General features: G+C 37.5%; 1 protein-coding gene across 1 annotated transcript in view; it reads left to right on the top strand.

The window, feature by feature from the left end:
• Wdr49 (WD repeat domain 49) overlaps nt 1–22,418 on the top strand; it is a 166,757-nt gene that overhangs the window by 30,952 nt on the left and 113,387 nt on the right. The window contains exons 3-7 of the mRNA XM_060376946.1: nt 2,629–3,069; nt 3,801–3,977; nt 4,782–4,956; nt 17,264–17,431; nt 19,159–19,307. Of these exons, the coding sequence (XP_060232929.1) occupies nt 2,629–3,069; nt 3,801–3,977; nt 4,782–4,956; nt 17,264–17,431; nt 19,159–19,307 (1,110 nt within the window). The remainder of the gene's footprint in view (nt 1–2,628; nt 3,070–3,800; nt 3,978–4,781; nt 4,957–17,263; nt 17,432–19,158; nt 19,308–22,418) is intronic.

Raw genomic sequence — 22,418 nt, 5'->3', positions numbered from 1 at the left:
TTTCTCGATAAGCTAACAACTTGCATGCTATTCTGCACAACCTACACTAAAGATCACAATTCACTCAATTTTTAAAAACAGTTTTCAGCTTTGTCTCTGATGGAGTGCACTGAGAGCCAGTTACCTTTGTTTATACTAAAAATAGGAGCCTCGAAACATTTCATCTATCTAAACCTTCCAGACTAAAAATAATTTAGTGAAGGTAAGATTGATGGGTTATGCCTGTCAAAACATTGAGTGTAATTATTTTTTAGAAAGCTAATTTAGTTACTTAAAGTCCTAAACAAATCTTTCTTATCTAACTGATCATGCTCATCCATCCTTATACAATAATATTTCAGATTTTCTTCATAACTACATTGCCATGACTGATACCAATATACCCATTTTAGAAATGCGTAGGGTAAGGCCAATCAATGAAAATTCTTTTTTTTTCTGAATGTGAATCATGATTACTTAGGAGATAAACAAGAAAGCAGACACGAGGTAAGATGATCAATCCTCACTTAGAAAGACAAATGAGATGTGCATAGGATGTATGACAGGAGTCTACCGCAGAAGGCATCTGAAAGACCCTACCAAGCAGCATTTCAAAACAGATACTAAGACTCATAACCAAACCTTCGGCAGAAGGGGAATTAGTATGACAGGGAAAGGATAGGAGCCCCACAACGACCAAATATATCTGGGCACAGGGGTTTTCTCTGAAACTGTTTCTCCAACCAAGGACCATGTATGGATATAACATAGAACTTTTACTCAGACGAAGCTCGTGGTAGCTCAATAACCAATTGGTTTCCCATAGTAAGGGGAACAGGGACTATCTCTGACAGGAATTCAATGGCAGGCTCTTTGACTCCCCACCCCCCAAGGGAGGAGCAGTTCTGCTAGGCCACAGAGGAGGACTTTGCAGCTAGCCCTGAAGATACCTGATAAAACAGGGCCAGATGAAAGGGGAGGAGGTCCTCCCCAATCCGTGGAATTCGAAAGGGGCAAGGAGAAGCTTAGGGAGGGAGGGTGGGATTGGGAGGGAATAAGGGAACGGGATACAGAGTTAATAAAATGTAACTAATAATAATGATGATGATGATGATGATGATGATGATGATGAAAAGCAAAAAAAAAAAAAGATAATTCTTACATAAGGATGGGCCCAGAATCAAATGTGCATGAGGGAAAGGAATGGTGAGGAAGAATGACACTAACATGGCAAACAAAATGTTCTTTTGTTAGAGCAGCTTCATTACACAATACCTCATATACTAGATGTATCCTCACTCTTTGGCTCCCTCATACGGAAAGTTGATTCCTTCACCACAAATCCCTCTACTGACACTAAGCTCTATTCTTACTTGAAATACATGTAGACTGTGATTTGCCTTCCATCCCCAGACTTCTTCTTAAACCACATCAATTTCGTGCTCCTTCCCAGGGGTTTAAAGAATAAAATTGTTTCAGACTCACAAAAAGATCAAATGAGGTTGATATTCTGTCACCTCCTTCTAGCCCTGACACTGTAACGCAGGATATTATGTCTTATCCATCTCCTTAGAGCCACATTTCCATGTCTGTCTGTCTGTGTCATTTTTCTCTCTTGCCTTCCCACCTGCTCCTCTTCCTTCTTCCCCTTTCCCCTCCCTTCCTCTCTCCATTGTTGCTCCCTCTTTTCCTCTCTCACTTCTTTCAATCCTCCTCTAACTCCCTACCTGACCCAGTCATGATTTGCTGTTTAAAATGGATCCCAAGTACAGTTATGAAGTGTTACTAATGTTCCCAAGGTCAGAAATATTAGGAAATTTCAAAACACACATAATTACTTCATTCAGATATGAATTAAAATCAGGTGGTTCTGAATTCAGTAAGGAGGAGGTAATAATAATATGAAATAAGGTGTTTTTTAATAGAAATACAATAAAATAAAATGATGTATTAGCACCTTATGAAATGGTGTGCCTAGACATTTGTAGAAACCTGACCCGATATTTCCTATGGGAGCCATGCTTTAATATCTGCTAACTTATCATTTGCAGATGCTTTTTAGAACATAACTACAGTTTCAGTGTCTTTTAGAATAGTGTGTTTACAGAAATAGATTTCTTACTCTTGAATTAGAATTTCATTTTTTAATAATTTTACTGGCTCTAATAAGCCTTTTCAAGGGTTTATCCATTCTCTTCTAGACCACTTTATTAGATTTCTGTTGTTGTTATAAAACATGACTACAAATATAGTAGCTTGCATATACTATTTTATTGATTTATGGTTTGGAGGTCAGAAGTACAAAATGGGATTTGCTGGGCTAACAAAGTTGTTATCAGGATTACTTGCGTTCTGAATCCACAACTTGCCTTTTTCAGCTGCATGGCTAATGCCCCACATCTCTTCAATCCTTGTTTCTATCAACACATATTCTCTAGCTCTCCTGCCTTAACATTTGTAATTGAAGACACAGCTTCTAGCACCACAAATTTTGTAACTCCTGCCCAAATTCATATAAGTATAATAACACTCCAAAATAGGAGACATTTTTCTTCCCATGCGGCAAGACTTGCTGACTAATTTCAACCTAGAGGAATCACAGGATCTTCTCTTTGTGATGAGTTTTCTGTTGTTTATTTCCATTTTCAGTCTCAGGATCCAAGGCAAACCATTTGTATGCCCAGGGAAGAATTCATACAGAAGATGACAGAGACTGTGGGTTGGGGCACAAAGGAAGAGTATGGAGAACTCTTTGACAAAGTGGATGTGGCCCGGGCTGGCTTAGTTGACTGGGACAAGCTGACTTCATTTATACTGCTATCACTTTACGAGAGAGATGAAAGAGCCAAGGCAACAGTGGTTCCCCAATGGAAGGACCTGGAATTCCTCCCAGGAAAACACAAGGATACCATCCAGAAAGTAGTTTTCTTAAAAAGTTCCAGTCGTTACTTGACTATTAGCAAAGAAGGCTTGCTAGGAATCTGGGGAGAGAACTTAAAGTTGCAAGAAACACTTCCTATCACTTCAGATGCCACCAAACTCAAATACCTGTGGGTGACAAGCTTAGTTTCTCTGGAAAATGTTAACAAGGTACAAAATGTTTATAAATACACTTTCTACCTATGGAAACAAAAAAGAACAGAAAATGGTAGGATAGAGCTCCTGGCCAGTATCAAGTATGACATGAGCAGTGACAGAGAGCTTCATCCATCTTTGGTGCATCTCATTTTACCTGGAGGAGACATGAGCAGAAGTACTTGCTTTCTAAAGCCTTTCTCTTAGGTGTCTTAAAACGACATCACAGATAATCACTCATGTCGTTTTCATTTTGAATATGATTAACTTTCAATATCATTAGGGATGGATGATACTGGTGGATGTAGGAATAAAATAGGAAAGAAAGGGTGCTCAAATGCCTTTCAAGATTAAAGTATTTGTTTTGTTTTGGGGAAAGCCTGATGTTGGTTTAAATGTTTTGTACTTTTTTAAGATTTATTTATTTTATTATGTATCCCATGTTCTGCAAGCATGTACACCAGAACTCCAGAAGTGGGCACCAGATCTCATTATACTCATTATTCTAAGCCACCACGAAAGAATTGAGCTTAGGACTTCTGGAAGAGCAACCAGTGGTCTTAACCTCTGAGCCATCTCTCCAGCCCCAAGCCTGATGTTACAATTTATGCTACTATATATACTTTTATAACACTGCTAAAGGCTTTCAGAAAATAACTTTGGAAATTTATTTTCATGTCTGCTTTGTATACCAATTTCACTAAATCCACCAAATATCCTTTGGTTTTTCTGTCTGGCTACTCTAGATAGCAGTGGCTTTTACAAGCAAAGAGATTTGTTTCTATGATCTACTGTCTAAAGAGGAATTTCCTTGTCAATACAAACTACAAGGCCTGAAAGGAGCTCCCATCTGCATGGATTATTGGTATGATCCTCTTGATCCCAAAGAATCCATTCTTTCTTTTGGGGATATAACTGGAAAGGTAAGTGAGGGGGAAGATAAGACTTCACAATAAGGATTTAATCCTCAAACTGTAGCTCAAATTCAAATGCCTTGAGTATGACCTTCCGTGTTACAAAATATAAAGTTACAGCCATTAGACCTGGAAGAGATGGGTAATACTACAATTCCACCTTTTGCTTATAAAATACAAACCTTTATTATGATCTTCTGGTCTGTATGTAGTCATTTTTTTTCTAATCTAAATGCTTACAAACTTTACATTATGAAATAATTCATTAGATCCCAATATTAATAAATATTTATCATTAAATGTCTGAGTTTACTTTCCATGGGCCTTTAAAATTAATTGTTTTGAAATGGGGGATGTCCTTTGTCAGCTGGTTAAGAGAGTACTTATGTTTTGTATCACATGACAAAAGGGTAGAGGCATCAAAGATGGTAATACTGAACTTGTGACATTGGATACAGTTACTTCTCCTTCTATGAAATTGCACCTTGGATGAGAGTAATCATTACTTACTCAATGATTTTGACATGTGACCGACAGTGAAAAGGCTTTAATAATCAATTCTCTTTCACTACTGTTGAATGCACCCATTCTTATTGTTTTTGGTGGCAAGTCCTTCTTATAATGAAAAGCTATGCTTGGAAATCACTTTACCAACTCTATTGTTGTTCTTCTACTGTCACTGATTACAAGGTTTAAGTAATATTGGAGAAGATCTTCCTAACTCATGATCCATTCCTTGTTAATCTTAAAGGACACAGAACTGTCGAACAGCAGTTACACTGTCTATGTTTTCTTCTTTTTCAATGGTACAAGGTTCAAGCAATTGCCTTCACAGCAGCCATGATTTCCCTTTTTGAACGACCTGCTAATGCATGTGATGATGAAGAAGCCACCATGACCATTGACTGGGCAGAGTTGCTCTCTGGATGTCACAAATGTTGTTACATATTACAGCATACATTTCATCGTGGATACTGGGTCAGGCAAGGTACTGAATTTGAACGGTAACAGGAGAAACAGCCATTTTCTTCTACATTTATATTTGTTATTGAAAAATGTTTCACCTGGAATGTTTAAACACAGAAACCAATAATTGGTTCTCAGCTGGTTTCGGCCTAGACTCACTTTATCTCCTGAATGCTAGCAGGAATTACTTCTTTTATTCTCTCTAAAATATATGTTTCATCCAATTAATTCAGGTGAACTATGCACTCAGAAATCTCAGAAAAAGAAAATAGAAAACAGAAAATAGCTGAATAGAATTTATTCAGCTTCAATTTCAATGTGATCCTAACCTGTGTCAGTTATTCAAACACTGCTTAGTGAAAGAATGTAGTGAATTCCTCAACAGTGCTTTTTTTTTTTTTTTAACATTTTTGTGTTCTTATGAAAAACATTAGTTGTCTTTTTTATGGTGTAATTTTCTTTTCTTCTCTTTCTGTATTTTTTAACCTTTTGATTAATTTTACTAACAATTTATTTTGTTTATTATAGCAATCAATTTTATTATTTTTGTTGTGTATACATATATTTTTTAATTTTTAAAACATTTTATAAGAAAGGTCACTTCATACACATTTTTTCCCTTTTTCTCCTTTGTTTTCCTCTTTCTTTCTTTAGAGGAAGTTCTTCATACCTCTCAGGCTGGCATTGGACATGAGGTTCTTCTCTCTCCACCTCCAAATTATAGATAAGCTATCTCAGACTCTCTCTGCATCTTTCTCTCTTTCTTCCCCACTTTCCTTTTATGCCCTCCCACCTTCCCTCCTTTCCGCTATCACTCCTTTCCTCCCTTTTGATATAATGTCTGAGTTCTTCTTGTCTAGAGTGAATGAGTAGCAGCTTTCAGTGAAAAGATTATTTTAGCATCTATAAAATGCACTTTCTTAAAACTTAGTGAGTTAAGGATTTTCATATCATACTTTAATTCTTAAAAAAAGGCACTGATGATTCAAGAGCAAAGTGTAATATATCTATACTGATATAAAGGATTATGGTGACTTTCTTATGTCAAAATTACTACATTAGTAAAAATCTACTTCAAAGAATAGAAATTACCAATCTCCTTGACTTGAGTATAAGCTAACAAAATTAATATTATTAATTAATTTTACTAAAATTACTAATTACTAATTAATATTACTAATAATTTTAACATAGTTTTAGAAAAGATGATCAAATGCACCCACAGTTGGCTTTTTCTGACAGCTTTATGATTTTTGGATCTCATGTTGTTGGAATTGCTCTTCTAATATTTGGCCCCAAATAAATATGTATACAAGTGACAGTATATTATAACTTTTTTCAATATAAATTATATATTTGGTACATTCTATTCATTTTCTGATTTTGGCAGGATATTAGTTGGGAAAAAGAAAACTGGATGTTTTCGGATCATCTCTTATTGTGACATGTACAAAATTATGTGTCAAATTTTTGTAACACCAAAATTAGAATTAGTGTACTGGAAATGAACTGAAGTAAGATATAGAAGCTGCTTTTGAATTCAGTGCTATGTGTTCACTTATAAATGAAAGAATAAACTATGAACAGAAAACAGTAGGATAAGTCTTCCTCAGTTTCATTTAAATCTCTTAAAATCAGTGTTAATAGCACAGGTTACTATCTCTGAATCATTTGTCTTTTTGTTTACTGTATGAGACTGTTCTTTAGGCAGGGTAAATTTGCTTCTAATCATTTTTACCATTTCATTTTCACCTGTTGATAAACAGTACAAAAGTAAGTCAGAGTAGAGAATGTATCTATGACCTAAAATATCCAGTGTGAGAATATACCTTTTAAAATTACTGTAAACCAAGAACTAGCTACATAAAAGTATCTGCATATAGCCATGTGCTGTGGTGCACAGCTGTAATTCCAGTACTCAGGAAGACCGAGGCAGGCAGATCTCTGCGAGTTTGAGGCCACCCTGGTCTACAAGTCAAGTTCAGGACAGCCAAGGCAATACAGAGAAACCCTGTCTCTAAAAACAAAACAAAACAACTCCCCCCAAAAAGTATATGCATATGTGTGTACATATATATATATTAACGGTATAAATGCTGATATACAATTATATATATACTAGTGATATATGATATAAATACTAATAATATATATGTAAGGATTATATATGTGTATGTGTGCGTGTATGTGTGTGTATTAGGGTTCTGTAGAGAGAGTAAGAACCAATAAAATGTGTGTACATGTATAAATATAAATATGTATGTACATATCTATATACCTATATACTTACACACATATGTATCCAATAAACATCATTTTCACACTGAAGGGGCTGAGTATTGGTAGCTGATCAGTACAGGAGGCCAAATGCCGAAGCACTTTCAGTCTGGTACCGAGGATTCCCGGAGAGCTGGTAGTCTTTTTCCAGGGTTCCAGTGTCAGTGAAGGGCAGTACAATGGTAGCAACAGGTGAGACGACCATGCCAACAGGTAGATAAACTCACAGTGACATATAAAGGCAAACAAGAAAAGCAAGAAAGCTTCCCTGAGATCTTATTCTATCTTCTTATCTAGTTGACACCTATATTCAGGATGGGTATTTCCCTTTTCTTCTTCTTTTGTTTTTGTTTCTGTTTTTTCAAAACAGGGTTTTTCTGTGTGTCCTTCGCTGTCCTGGACATGTTTTGTAGAACAGGCTGGCCTTGAACTCACAGAAATCCACCTGCCTTTGCCTCCCCAAGTGCTGGGACTAATGGTGTGGGCCACCATGCTTGTCTTTGCATTTCTCTTTCAGTGAAGGTAATAAAGAAAATTCCTCCCAGACACACATAGTAATCAATATAGCTTAGATAATCACGCTCATATATGCCCAGAGGCTTGTATTAAGGTGTATTCTAGGTCTTGTCAAGTTGGTAATAAATATTAAACATCAGGTATCTATCTATCTATCTATCTATCTGTCTGTCTGTCTGTCTGTCTGTCTGTCTGTCTCTCTATCTGTCTATCATCTATCATCATCTACCTAACTAGCTATCCTGTATCTCTGTGTAAATATATGTAAGTGTATTCACATCAGTCCACACCTACTCAGGACTAAGGCAAGAAAATGACAACTGCCTGAGCTGCCGAGTCTGCTCAAAGCTAGACTGGAAACTTTCTGAGACTATAACTCAAAATTAAATTGAAAAGAGGGCTGTGTATATAGCTTTGTGGTAGGGTAGTTACCTAATTTTCATGGGGCCCTAGTTCATGCATGCATACATACACACATGCAGACACACACACAATTTATCCCACACATATAGACACACAATTTATCTCACACACATAACCTAGCATACATACACACACACAAAAGTAAGAAATTTAAAATTCTTTTCTTATTTAGTTGGTAAGTTTAAAATTTAACTACTTAACTCTTAACCAATAAAAAGGGATCTTCTGAGATGTAGCAACAGATACCAGCTTAAATATGACTTTCTGTTGTTTGGAGCTCAGTTGTTCTAGCATGAAGAGAATGGAGGAAGAGGAAAATGAAGAGGGAAGGAGGAGAGATGGGAAATGGAGCAAAGAGTAGCTCACTGGGGTTTGCAGCAATTGTGGACCATCCCTGACCCCCAAGTCCTGCTCTTCCAGAAGCAGGCAAGTACTGGTGCTTGGATTTTACACGCGTCGCACCTCAGCAGCGTGGAAAGACATTCTTACACACTCAAGCACGTTTGCTCATTTCCTTAGTGCAAGAGAATGTACACACGAGCAAGGAAACACAAGTATGGAAATACTTTTTCTTTTAGCAAAACTAAAGCTAAAATTTCTGTTATGCTGAAATGTCAAATGGAAACTCAGTGTCAGTCATAAATATGTTAATACATGCTTTAACCAGGAGTTAAGATTCAGACTTATTAAAAGTTTGAAGGAGAAAATGTTTTCATCTTGTCTTAATGGCTCTATGTCATAGTTTAACAGAAAAATAATTACACTCTGAAGTGACTGCAGAATGAATGCAGATACTTGGGGCAGTAGGAGAGAGACAGTCTGAATCACAGAGAATTCCCTTTTAGGAATGGTCTGTTTTGGAAGTTATTTTCTGGGATTGTAGCTATTAATGAAACATGAGCCCGGTGTGGTGGTGCATGTCTTTAATTCTAGAATTCAATTTCTGAGGGAAGATTGTACGTTGGAGGTTATCCTGGTACCCAGAAAGTTCATCCTGAGTCATAGAGCAAGATCTATGACTTGGAAACAAGCAAGCAAGCAAGAAAGCAAGCAAACAGACAGACAGACAAACAATAAATGGTTGGGCTGTTGCTCACTGGTAATTCTTGCCTAGAAAATACGAATTGGAAAAAAATGTTGCTAAAACTAAAACGAGGGGCTTTTTTTATTGCATCATAATGTATTCTCACACTTTGTTTGGTCACACACAGGAGATAAAACCCAGCTTACAATGATAACAAAATCGCTAATTGTTGCAGTAATTAATAGAGCTGGTGCTAGAGCATTTAAACGCAGACAGCAGGTTGTGTTACCTCAGGGAGTCTTTATAATTGATGGGGATTAAGCTGGCGAGTGAAGCTGATCTAGGGACTGAGCATGTGTTGCTCTGCTTCCCAGAATGAAAATGATCCTTCCGTAAAAGAGGTCGCATCCCTGAGGGGCTGGACCCTGCTGTCCTTGTCTGGCATCATGCTGTGTTTAAGACAGCAGGAATTAGCTGTGCGTTGGTGACCTGGCTTTGAGGGAAGGACTGTTCTGGCAGCCTGCTTGTATTATGCTCGCACTGCTACCTGACATTCAGGAAACACAGAAATCAATGGCATCTTCTTTCACAACTATACTTAGCAGTGTGGATTTTGTTCGTAAAAACATGTTTTGACTTTTAATGCCTGAGTAGCTTTTTGTTTCTTATATTTAATTTTTGATATGATTGCTGCTTGGAGTAAGTATAGCCCTGTGAGTCGAGGGGAAAGGCTGAGAGAATGAAGTGCGAAGGTATGACAAGAAACTGAAAATAACGCCTCTTCATAAAAAAAAAAAATCTGGAAACAACCCAGATGTCCCTCAATGGAGGAATGGATACAGAAAGTGTAGTACGTTTACACAATGGAATACTACTCAGCTATTAAAAACAAGGAAATCATGAAATTTGTAGGCAAATGGATGGAACTAGGCAAGATCATCCTGAGTGAGATAACCCAGAAGCAGAAAGACACACATGGTATATACTCACATACTTATATATGTGATACTTATATAAATGTCTAATATAATATTTATATCAGACATACTTATAATATAATACTTATATTAGACATATAATATAGGATAAACATACTAAAATCTATACTCCTAAAGAAGGTAAACAAGAAGGAAGACCCTAAGGAAGATGCTCAATCGTCACTCAGAAAGCCTGTTCCTATGGAATAGAAATTGCAAGCCGGAGAAAACAAGGAACAAGACAGTAGCCAGTAGCCTACCACAGAGGGCCTCTGAAAGACTGTACCCAGCAGGATACTGAAGCAGAGGCTGAGACTCCTTGCCAAATTTTGGGCAGCTTACAGGAAATCTTTTGGGAGAAGGGAAAGATAGAAAGACGTGTAGGGGACAAGAGCTCCACAAGGAGAGCAACAGAACCAAAAAAATGGGGTCTTTTCTGAGACTGATTCTCCAACCAAGGGCCATGCATGCAGATAACCTAGACCCCTTGCTCAGATGCAGCCCATGGCAGCTCAGTGTCCAAGTGGGTTCCCTAGTAAGCGGATCAGGGGCTGCCTCTGACATGAACACAGTGACTTGTTCTTTGATCACCTCCTCCTGAGGTGTGGGGGCAGCCTTACCAGGCCACAGAGGAAGACAGTGCAGCCAGTCCTGATGAGACCTGATAGGCTAGGGTCAGATGGAAGGGGAGGGGAACCTCCCATAACAGTGGATTGGGGGAGGGGCATAGGAGGAGACGAGGGAGTGAGGGTGGGATTGGGAGGGAATGAGAGAGGGGGCTACAGCTGGGATATAAAGTGAATACATTGTAATAAATAAAAAATAAAAAAAGAAAGAAAGAAAGAAAAGGAAGGAAGGAAGGAAGGAAGGAAAGAAAGAAAGAAAGAAAGAAAGAAAGAAAGAAAGAAAGAAAGAAAGAAAGAGAAAGAAATTAAAAAACAAACAAACATCAGCGTAAGGTGGTGTGCTGACTCACATAACTCAGACTGAAGGCCTGAACCTGTGTAGAATTCCTAGTTATAAATGACCCAGGTTTCCACACCAGTTCAGGACTGTTCCAAGTGTAGGGTGGTAGATTCTATGTTATTTTAAGTGCATTTAAGAGCATTGCCCCACTTTTAAGTATTACTTTTCATTTTCAAATCACTTTCTCACTTTAACCGATTGCTACTTTGCAGTTTCATTTTGATAGTACACATGGGGACAAGGATCAATGGTGGGTGCTTTTAATGCCTTTTTATTTTGTCTTTAATTTTTATTTATGTTTTTAATCAAAATAGAATTGCACCACTTTGCCCTTCTTTTCTTTTCCCCAGCTCCTCTGAGCTACCCTTTCTCAAGTCTCCTGTTCCTTTCCACTCACATTGCACACACACACACACACACACACACACACACACACACACACAGAGAGAGAGAGAGAGAGAGAGAGAGAGAGAGAAAAGAGAGAGAATATAAAAAAGTCTGTTGTGTCCTTTTAAATCCCTCTGTAGCAAGAAAGTAAAAGTATAAAACATAAACACTTTCCTAGACCCATATGTTCATTTGTCTTTTATTATTAATATGTTACATAAAATTAAGTTAGAAGTGTTTTTTTCTTCTAATCTCCAAACTCACTAGGAATGTGGAAAACAAATAATTAATTTATGCAGCTCATCTTATTCCATAGCTTAATGTTCTAGAGTTTTTTCTCCCAATATATTATGGTATGTCATTTTCTTACTACATATATAGAAGATTCGGAATCATTTTTCCTTTTTAGATAATGTGGTTTTAAAGAAATGGCTCTTCTCTCATATTTTCTCATGAGTCTCTAGGAGCTCTGTCGTTTTACAATTTGATGAAAAACAAGTTATATCTTGATTTAGATACAAGGTATGAATTGTTGAAGCTCCAGTATGTAACTTGCAGACCCATAAATGTCACCTGGTAAGCTGCAGATTTAAATGTTTGAACAATAATTTGAACACTAGAGCAGGATGAAGGAATGTGTCTTTCATATGGCCCAAACTGAAGATGGTAATTGTGTATAATAGAGAACACGTGACAAAGTAATTTTCTGGAGAGGAATATTTTGTTTTGATTCTATTATAGTTGTATTATGGAATTTCCATAGATTTGATGACATAGTTATGATACAATGATTTATACGTTGGATCTTACAATATTGATTTTGACTGCCATATTGTAGTAATCTTCAACATTTTTGTAAACAAAAGCAATATATCCAGTGAGTCCCTGAATGGACTTTTGCACTTACAGAATTCATGCTTTTGATATCTCTGGAAAAATTGCCATCATGCAGCAGGTGAAAGGACCTGAAATGAATTGTCTTATAAGGAATCTCACCTTACTGCTTATTCCTTTAGGCCTCTTTCTCTCCCCTCCCTCCCTGCTTCCTTCCTTCTCTGCCTCAGTCTCTTTTCTTCTTTCACCAGAAGGATGTACAGTGGGTCATAGAAAAGGGTGCAGAGATTCAGGGAAGACACAGGACTGTGATTCTCATGGAGATTCAGTAGTCATAGAGTAGGGAAAGGAAAGACTGAATGAAATTCGAGTGGGGACTTATTTTCAGAGTGAGGCCACAGGGGTCAGAAATGTAGCTGATGGTAGAAGTGATCCCAGATGTGGTCCCACCATGTGCAGTGTGGTTTAGTGGAAAAGGAGAATACAACAGAAAAGGAGAGCTCACAGTCAGCGGAGTCTCCCCTGCACCTGTAATTAGCCACATGACCCAGGGCAAACTGAGTCTGAAAATGTCTCTCTCCTCATTAGCAAGCCTCAAATAACTTACACAATGAAGGTTATGATAAGCTGAGAACTCCCGGCATGCTGCCTGGTACATGAGAAGGATTCGGCAAATTATCTTCATCATTATAAAAATAGCCCACAGAACAAGGAAAATTAATAACGGAGGATGAGTGAGAAACAGACTGGACGCATGGACTGTTTTGTTCAGTAGCATCTCTTCTGTTTCTTGACATTTCATAGTGAGTTATTCTGTGCACCAGAGGGGGTTTCTCTTTCTGAGATTCTCTTTTGCATCTTGGCTCCTCTTTTTGTCTTGAAGAAATTGTGTTTAACATCAATTCAGGAGAAATTCAGTTCAACATTTGGTTACATTGATTTGCATTAATAAGTAAAAACTGAAAAGCAGAATCAGTTCTTTGGTTAATATAAATAATTAGTAAAAGAAGCTTTGAATCCCCCAAGGATGCTGGGCATGGTGGGACACACTTGTAATCCCAGCTCTTGAGAGTCTCAGATGAAAGTGAGCGTGAGTCCAGGCTGTGTCAAATAGCGAGTTCCAGGGCAGGCTGCACTAGATGTTAAACCATGTTACCAACATTTCCTTGTACTCATGTTCATTCCCTGAGTTCCTCAGCTCTATCAGGTGTGGACTATGATGTGGAAGTTCTTACAATCCTGATATACAAAAAATCGTTTCTGTGCACATCTTTCTGATGAAGTCTGTGACTTACATAAGATTCTAAATAAATAGTTGGTCTCTGAAACTTAAATGTTGATTAGTCCTTTAGAGGATGTAGTGATGTCTACAGAATTCTTTCCAGCATCTTCTTACTTTAAGTACAGTCTTCAGGGAATATAAGTAGCAACATCAGGGACCACAGAAGTAAAGCCTAAACTTGGGCTTGCACAGTGAGAATGTGCATTTTCATTTTGATCTCTCAGTGACTCCTCCGCATGTTACAACGTGAGAAGTCCTAGGTGTCAAGGAGTCTGGCTTTGCATACAGAATTTGCACTCTGCCTCTGCCAGCATCTAGTGTTCAGTTTGGATCTGTAATATTCCATGTTATGCACTATTGGTCTGATAACAAGGTTAATATCAGAACTCCAGACCCAAGTTTGAAATAATCATTTTCTGTCTTTAGCCTTATTATTAAACTTTTGTTGGTGAGGTTTCTTTTCTTTTTTTTTTCCCCCTTCCATTTTTCTTCATCTGTAAAGTAAAAAAAAAGTAGGTTGTATTTCTGTGGGCTCCCAATTTTGGAGTTTATATTTTTTTGTTCTCCCATTTCAGAGATGGCTTTATGAGTATGTGCTGATATGCAGTTTCTCTTGGGGGATTCTTAATGTTCAGATTAAAAAATAATTATGTGTAGAGATGTGTATTTCAGGATAAGGTATGTACATATGAGTGCAGTTGTCCAGGTAGGTGAGAAGAGATTGTCAGACCCATGGATCTGGATTTTTTTTTTTTTTTTTTTTTGTGAGCCACTGGACATTAATAATGAGAGCCAAACTCAGATTTTCTGCAAGAGCAGTAGACACTATGAACTGATAAGCCTCACACTTAGGTTATACTTAAATGTTCTTTTGCTAATAACACATATGTGTCAATACACTCAACAAATTCCTTAGTTTATTTTCTACTCCTTTATTACAAGTGAGGTGTTTTGTCATCTCTCTCTTCAATAGAATGCTGGCATCAACAAAATGATTGTGAAATGTCTTAAAGCACTGAATGTCTTTCTATTAACTCATCCATGTAAAATTCAGTGTAGCAATTTACTGTGGAATAAAATATTGTCTAATTATTTGATTTATATATCTTCTTTATTCTGCTCAGAGCTACAAGTCTAAGGTAGAGTGAATCTAGTTTTTCCAGTATCTTCATCACAGCACAGGTATTAGCAAATACCTGTAATTCTGAAGAGAGGATGACATCCTTTGAGAAATGATATCGGTAGTTGGCATTCTAAATCATCTCCATCTCATTAAACATAAATTGTTCATATGAGGTATTTATTTGCTAGGGAGATAATATAATATATACTAAATTAAGTTATTCCCACTGTCAAGATCAGCTCTTGAATGAATGGTTGAATTCTAGTTGCTTTTAGAAATAATTGACTCAATAGAATAGGCTAGGTAGAAAGGACTGTACCTAGCTGAGTTTCAGCTTCCTTGTCTTTAGCAGTTATTTGGAAATTTGTTTACATATTTTATGTAAACACATATTCTGAATATCTTATAAATAATAGAGTTTTTATAGCTCTGAATGACATAAATTCAGAGATTGCACTGTCAGTCGACACAGTGTCTGGAGGACACTTCTTGAATTATAGATACTATCTCCCAGCAGTGTCCTCTCATAAAGAAAGAGACAAACTACCTCCTTCAGATCTCTTATTTAGGGCACCAACCTGCGTTCTGAGGTCATAATTCCCTAATCACCTTCCAAGAGGAACCCTTCCTATTATCATTACCTTAAAGAGTAGGATTCAGTGTATCAATCTGAGAGGCTACAGATACTTAACCATTGCAGTCCCTGCTAAGGATTATGAGGACTGAGTTTTCTCACTGTTGAAAATAATTTCTTTACATTCCTTTTTTGGTGTGAGTGAGTGTGTGGGGTCTATGAGTGCACCACGGCATGAGTGTGGAGGACGGTGCACAATGCATGCTAGTCTCTTCACTCTTTCCATCATGTGGGTTCTGGGCACTGGACACAGGTCATCAGGTGGAGGCAAGCACCTTCACCTGCATTTAGCCATCTTGCCAGTCCTCATGCTCATTTCAACTTAGCTAAAGATTAAGTATATTGTCTCAGTATAGGCAGCAGCACAATGTTGTGAGCTCACTTGAAGTGAGCCATGGAATGAAAATTCCTACAGTGATGAAGAATATAAGATGCCAGTGTCAGAGATTTAAAAATTAAACAATCTATCTATCCATCCATCCACCTATCTATGTATCTATGTATCTATCTATGTATCTATCTATCCATCCATCCATCTATCTATGTATCTATCTATGTATCTATCTATTTATCTATCTATCTATCTATCTATCTATCTATCTATCTATCTATCTATCTATCTATCTATCTATCCATCCATCCATCTATCCATCTATCTATCTATCTCATAGGAAAACAAACAGTGTAAGTATCGACACATTTGCTATATGTTCACAAAGGCATATTTGTGCCTGTGCATGGATGTTTTAGAGAAGAAGAAAAAAAACCATCTCTCAGGAATCTGAGCTTTTTATACAATCAGTGGACATGCATATCCTTCTCTGGAGAAAGCTTCCTTGTTATCCTGGGTAGCAGGCGTGCTTGCCATTTGCTTCAAAGGGAGACACTATCTCTCATTCCAAGGCTGTTTTTTATGCATATGTCTTTGAAAGGATAATCTTGAATAAAGGTCAGCCAGGGCTCAGCTTCATTAAATGTACAGAAATGCTCCTGATCCACTGAGAATTGTCTTCCAACCCTACCTCACTTGATTCTACCTAATAAGCAGCAGGCAGAAAAAAAAAATTAAAAGCACTTCTATTTAAGCAGCTTTCCTCTTGCTATACAAGTGACAGAATCCTTTGTGTGGTTCAGGAATTTTATATTGGCATCAAGTCAGAAAGCGTTAGGATTTCAATTTTGAATACAAGTAAATTATTTTCTGAGCAAAAAGCAAGAGAGGATCTCTATCTGAGCAGAGGATGCCATATTCCATGTTGGTCGAGGAGCCGTTACTGTTACTTGTGTTTGGGAGCGAGTGAAACTGATAAGAATGAAAGCCCATCAACATACAAGGTGTCTAGGCTGCTATTTGCATAGGAAATAGGATTTTGCTCCACAAAGTCTGACCCGAATCTTAGTTTCATTAGGAAATCATACTAAGTCTGAGTCTTGGCCCATCTACTCTTAAGCATTTTAGATGGTCAAATTTAAAATAAACTGTCATTTGATCATGAGCTACAGTATGTTGATGCTTCCTGGTACTTGTTTACCTGCTTCAGGTCAGGGAGAAAAAGCACAAAACGTTGACTATCTGTTCATTTTCTGTCTATAGAGTGCCCTGTGATTTTTGTGATGTGTGTTGTTTCCTGATCTGTGTTCCTAAACAAACAAACCAAACCCTCACGGTATTTTTTAGATGGAAGGAAGGTCAGAATGGAGGATATGCTGTGCTTTCTTGCTATAAATTCTTTGGTGGAAGGAATGTGTGAGTGAATTGTTCTGAGTGCCGAGATGTGTTATCGCACTCTGGGGTTCATTTTTACCATTACATATTTAAATATTTCTATCTTGCTAATACCTTGTGAACAATCAGTTGAAGAGTATATTCTAATTTTTTTTTTCAGTTACTTACATTGCCTCTTTAGATGCTTTCATTTCCAGTACAACCAGCAGTACAAGCACTGTGGTGCTGGCATGGAGAGAAAAGTCAAAAAAACTCCTTAAGATGACATCTTTCAACATTGCCCAGGGCATTCATGCTTTTGATTACCACTCTCGGCTCAATTTAATTGGTATGTAAAATAAATCATGATAAGTACGAGGGCCTCATAAATCGTCTAGTTCGCATATTTGTATGCACGGAAGTGCGGCACCTGGTCGCTTTATTGCCAGGGAGATCAACTTGAGCAGTTCACATTTTATTGCCCTAGAATGTTTGATAATGATGCATATGATGTGCAATGCGTTTGAATTGCACTGGGGTGAAATATGAGAGAGCACCCCAGTGCTTTAATGAGTCGTTTTTAAATTTTTATTAAAATTGGTCGGGGTGGAAGATGACATAGGGAAAGAGAACAGTTTGTACATTTGCCATTCTGCCATCTTTCTAACACTGTCAAATGCTGCACCCAAACATATCCATCACTTTCATTACTGTCACATGGACGTGAACACACACACATTCACACATATACACATGCACACACACACACATTTGCACACATCGGTATAACTTCAAACCCTAGAGAGTTGTCAAGAATACGGTTTCTAATTCCTAGATATTCTGAAATTTGATAATTTGATATTATATGTAAGTTCAAGAATTATAAAGCTGTCATGTAGATCTGTTGTTGAAAAATTAATAGAGAACACATATGAGCTATGGTATGGGTCATAGAGATCCATATTTAGTAGCTATCATTCATAGGAAAAATGCTGATGTTAGTTAAAAATTAGATACTTAATAAAAGCTGATATAAAACACTTCAACATGGTTTTGGTGAGATGCAGTGATTTCCAAGAATACCATACCTATATGATAAAGGGCCGAAGGGATTGGTGAACTAATTTGGCATGGACTAAAATATTACCCATTTAACTCACTAGCTGACTAGTTACTCAGGTCCTCTAGACTGATCTGTTTGGTACTTTCAGCAGCACTGGAAAACATAACAATCCCAGCTCCATAACAAGTTAAAGGCCAAGAAACAACCAGAGAGTTAAAGTCCATCCCGCACACTCACATACTTACAGCCTTGCCTTGAAATGATCCTTGAATATAGAGAAGCCATGATTAAAAATACCAGATCTGATTGGCCTGCTCTTTGATCACCACTCTGATAGACTAAGATCAAAAGGAAGAAGAGGAGGACCTCCCCTATCAGTGGACTTGGGGAGGGGTATGCGTGAAGGAAGGGGAGGGAGGGTGAGACTGGGAGGGGAGGAGGGAGGAAGGGGCTTATGGGGGATACAAAGTGAATAAAGTGTAATTAATAAAATAAAATAAAAGATAACAACAACAACAACAACAAAATACTAGATCCTACAGTAAACCCAGATGGAAGTGTTTGTGATTGCATGCTGGCCTTGTATGCTTGACTAGTTAAACAGTGATAAAAATAGCTTTTTTTTCTTAGTACTTCTATTTGTTATTTCTGACTTTTAAATGTTTGTTCTTTTTTTGCCCCCAAATTACTCCTCATGCTGTCTAAATTACTTGTGTCCCAGAGATAGGGAACTTTGGGGCTAAGAGGAAAGAGTGTATTTCTTTCCAGGCAGGCTGTGGCTGGATTCCTAAGTGACATTATCTTTTCCTCCTCTAGCCTGTGCCTCAAGGTCACTCACGCCCTCAGTTCACCTGAACTTCAAGTCTAGTTAGGCAAGGACAGTTTTTCTTCCTTTAAGACAGGGTGCATTAGTGTTCATCAGGAGTCATTTGTCACCCTAGAGACAGATATGTGCCAAGCTCATTCCCAAAAGATAATTTAAAGCATTTTATTTTCTTTTAAATTCTGATTAGCAACGGCTGGCATCAACAATAAAGTTTGCCTTTGGAATCCTTATGTTATCTCTAAACCAGTCGGTGTTCTCTGGGGTCATTCAGCCAGCGTCATAGCAGTCCAATTTTTTGCTGAGAGAAAACAACTTTTCAGCTTTTCCAGGGATAAAGTAAGTAAGTCTACATGTCTAATATTTCTGTCTGCATTCCTAGTTCCTAAAGAAATCTGCACTGGGCCCCAAATTTCTCTCAGAGCTGTCAGTCATTCATACAAATTGGCTAACTATGAAGTCTTGAGAAATCTGGATTTGAAACAAGTATTGATTGATTGTTGCTTCATAAGTATTCTGGGCAACTGGATAAAAAGTATTTGATTAAACTTTTGCTCAAATCATGTACTCATAGGTTTAATTCTTTTTATTGGATGTCATATCTAAAGAGCATTCAAAGTTTTCATTAATTCTACATGGAAAAAATGGATGTGGCAGTAAGGAAATGTTGCTTTGGTAAAATAGTGAAAAGGCACAGCTGATTAACCATTACCACTTTATATTAAGAGACTCCTTAAATTATGCTTTTAAGCTACTTGAAAATATCAAGTATATGATAAATTTCAGTTAAATGTCTATGCGTTTGATGATCTTTCTTGGATAGCTTTTGTCTGTACTTGGAGATATTAGGGATTTGACTTAGAGCCTTATACATGCCAAACACACACTCGGCCACTGAGATACATTCTAAGCTCTTCATGGGACATTTTCAATATGGCGGACAAAGGCTCAAAATTCATGTAGTCTAGATTGAATTCTGAGCACATTATGATATCTAATTAAATAAATTTCTTAATCTCCAAAACTTTACCTTTTATGTATTATAAAATTTTACATTCTACATAATCCCATACCTTACAGATTCAGTAAAAACTATGATAGATTTATGGCAAAATGGATGCCTCAGTGTTTAAGAGAACTCGTTGCTCTTGCAGAGGACTCAGGTTATGTTCCTGACCAACTCATTGTTGAGTTCACAACCATCCATAACACCAGTTTCAGAAGACCAATGCCCTCCTTCTGACCTCCACAGACACCAGGCACATATGTGGTATAAAGACATACATGCAGGCAAACAGTCATTCATTCATTCATATATATATATATATATATATATATATATGTGTGTGTGTGTGTGTGTGTGTGTGTGTGTGTGTGCCATTCATATACATATATGAATGATAGATTTCAAGAGGAAAAAATGAATAAATGGCGATAGTCTCTGAGAATCAGAAAATTTTTGTTCTATATTAGAGAAATATATCTGTGTCACAGCAGAAACTCTAAAACTTAGACACGCACCTTCTGTCCATCATCTTGCCTCTTCATCCAAGCTCCTTCTAACTTTAGAAACCTCTTTGCTGGATGTGGTAGTGCACACTTTAAACTGCAGCACTTGGAGGCAGGTGGATCTCTGCTTACTCAATACCAGCGTTGTTTACGACTGAGTTCTAGGCAATCCACGGACACATAGTGAGACCCCCCTTTTTTATCTCACCTGTTTTCCTTAAAAACACTGAATACTGTAGACATTGCTTACCATGTCCTCATACTTGCAGAAAAACTGGGCTCTTTCACACCTTCTATTATATTAAAACAAGAGTTTTCAAGAAAACAAATAATGAGTGAAAACATTCACTCTCTTACCTCTATCCTCCATTTATCTATCAACTCTCAAATTCTTTTTTTTAATTTTTTTTATTTTATTTTATTTTATTTTATTTTTATCAGTTACATTTTATTAACTCTGTATCCCAGCCGTGTCCCGATCCCTCATTCCCTCCCAGTCCCTCCCTCCCTCCCTCCTTCATCTCCACCGTGCCCCTTTCCAAGTCCACTGATAGGGGGGGACCTCCTCCCCATTCATCTGATCCTGTTTTATCAGGTATCTTCAGGACTGGCTGCAAAGCCCTCCTCTGTGGCCTAACAGGACTGCTCCTCCCTTCGGGGGTGGGGAGACCAAAGAGCCAGTCATCGAGTTCCTGTTAGAAATAGTCCCTGTTCCCCTCACAACTCTCAAATTCTTAACTTTTCATACACACACCCCTCTAATTGACCAGCCTATTTCACTTCTTTTTCTTCTAACTTACTATTTTTACACTCGAGCTGTATCGACCCTTGGACCTCACCACCATACAGTTTACCAGCAGTGCAATGGGCCCTTTCTCCTGTAGTTTCCTGTCCTTTACTACAGTGTGATGGAAGCGTGTGTGACAGCCGCCAGATCTTTTGGAGTTGCTCATTATATGTGGGTGTTTCCTTCTGTGTACTCCAATTGCCCTTCATTGGAACATACGTTTGTCATTAATTGTCTTCCCTAAGATGTTAGTAGTTTTTTAGCCTATAGTAGCAGAATCTTCCACAAGCTTGCAGTGTTTACTGTGACCATATGTTGCTAGATTTAAGTGAAGGACTATTGCTTCAGATACAAAGAAGCAAAGAAACTCAGAATAGACCTCTTTGGGTGCCTTCCTGGATTTAGTTGTCTTACTTCTTGAAATCTTTGAACGCTTTGTTCTGACTTCAATTATTAAACTCAACACAATTTGCGCTGTGTATCTGTACTTTATCTTTAAAAATTTGACTTGAAGATAATGGCTATGTGTTCAATTTATTTTTATCTCTCCTAGGATCTAGCACATATTAATAGTACAATCACATGGCAGGAGATACTATATGAGTAGTGTAACTCCTAAGGCAGTGTTAGTGTTCTGGAAGTTAAGAACTGTATCTTTCTTGGATTGTGCCTTACTTGTGCAAGGTCCTTGATACATTATAGTTAAGTGAATAAATCTGAACCAGGCAAAAATGAAACAAGTATCAGATATTTCATCGTTATGGAGCTCTATGAATGGTTTTACAACCTTAAAAGCAAGTGCAAAAACATGCCTTTTGAATCAGGATTGATCACATACAGCTGCGATCGATATTACGCCTTCGTGGCCTCTTTCCAAAGCAGTTTTGCCCTTCAATTTTCACTTTGGTTTCTAAACTGTTGCATCATTATAAAGCATGTCATGCTGTCACTCAGACTGGTGGGAATGCATTTCACTTTGATAAATGTCAGACAATCTGACTCCCCATGTCTACAGCAAACAGCAGGCCTTCTGCTGTTGGGCTAAGCCTCAGCTTTAGTGCTGCAAAATTCTTTTGGATATTTTATATGACTATAGTTAAACTAGAGCTCGAAGGAAAATAAAACATCATTTTGTTTTATAAAGGGCCTTTGAT

The sequence above is a fragment of the Meriones unguiculatus genome, chromosome 2 (assembly GCF_030254825.1).
Source record: "Meriones unguiculatus strain TT.TT164.6M chromosome 2, Bangor_MerUng_6.1, whole genome shotgun sequence".
Taxonomy (NCBI): domain Eukaryota; kingdom Metazoa; phylum Chordata; class Mammalia; order Rodentia; family Muridae; genus Meriones; species Meriones unguiculatus.
Note: the sequence above shows the minus strand (reverse complement) of the source record. Positions and strands in the feature narration are given on the sequence as shown.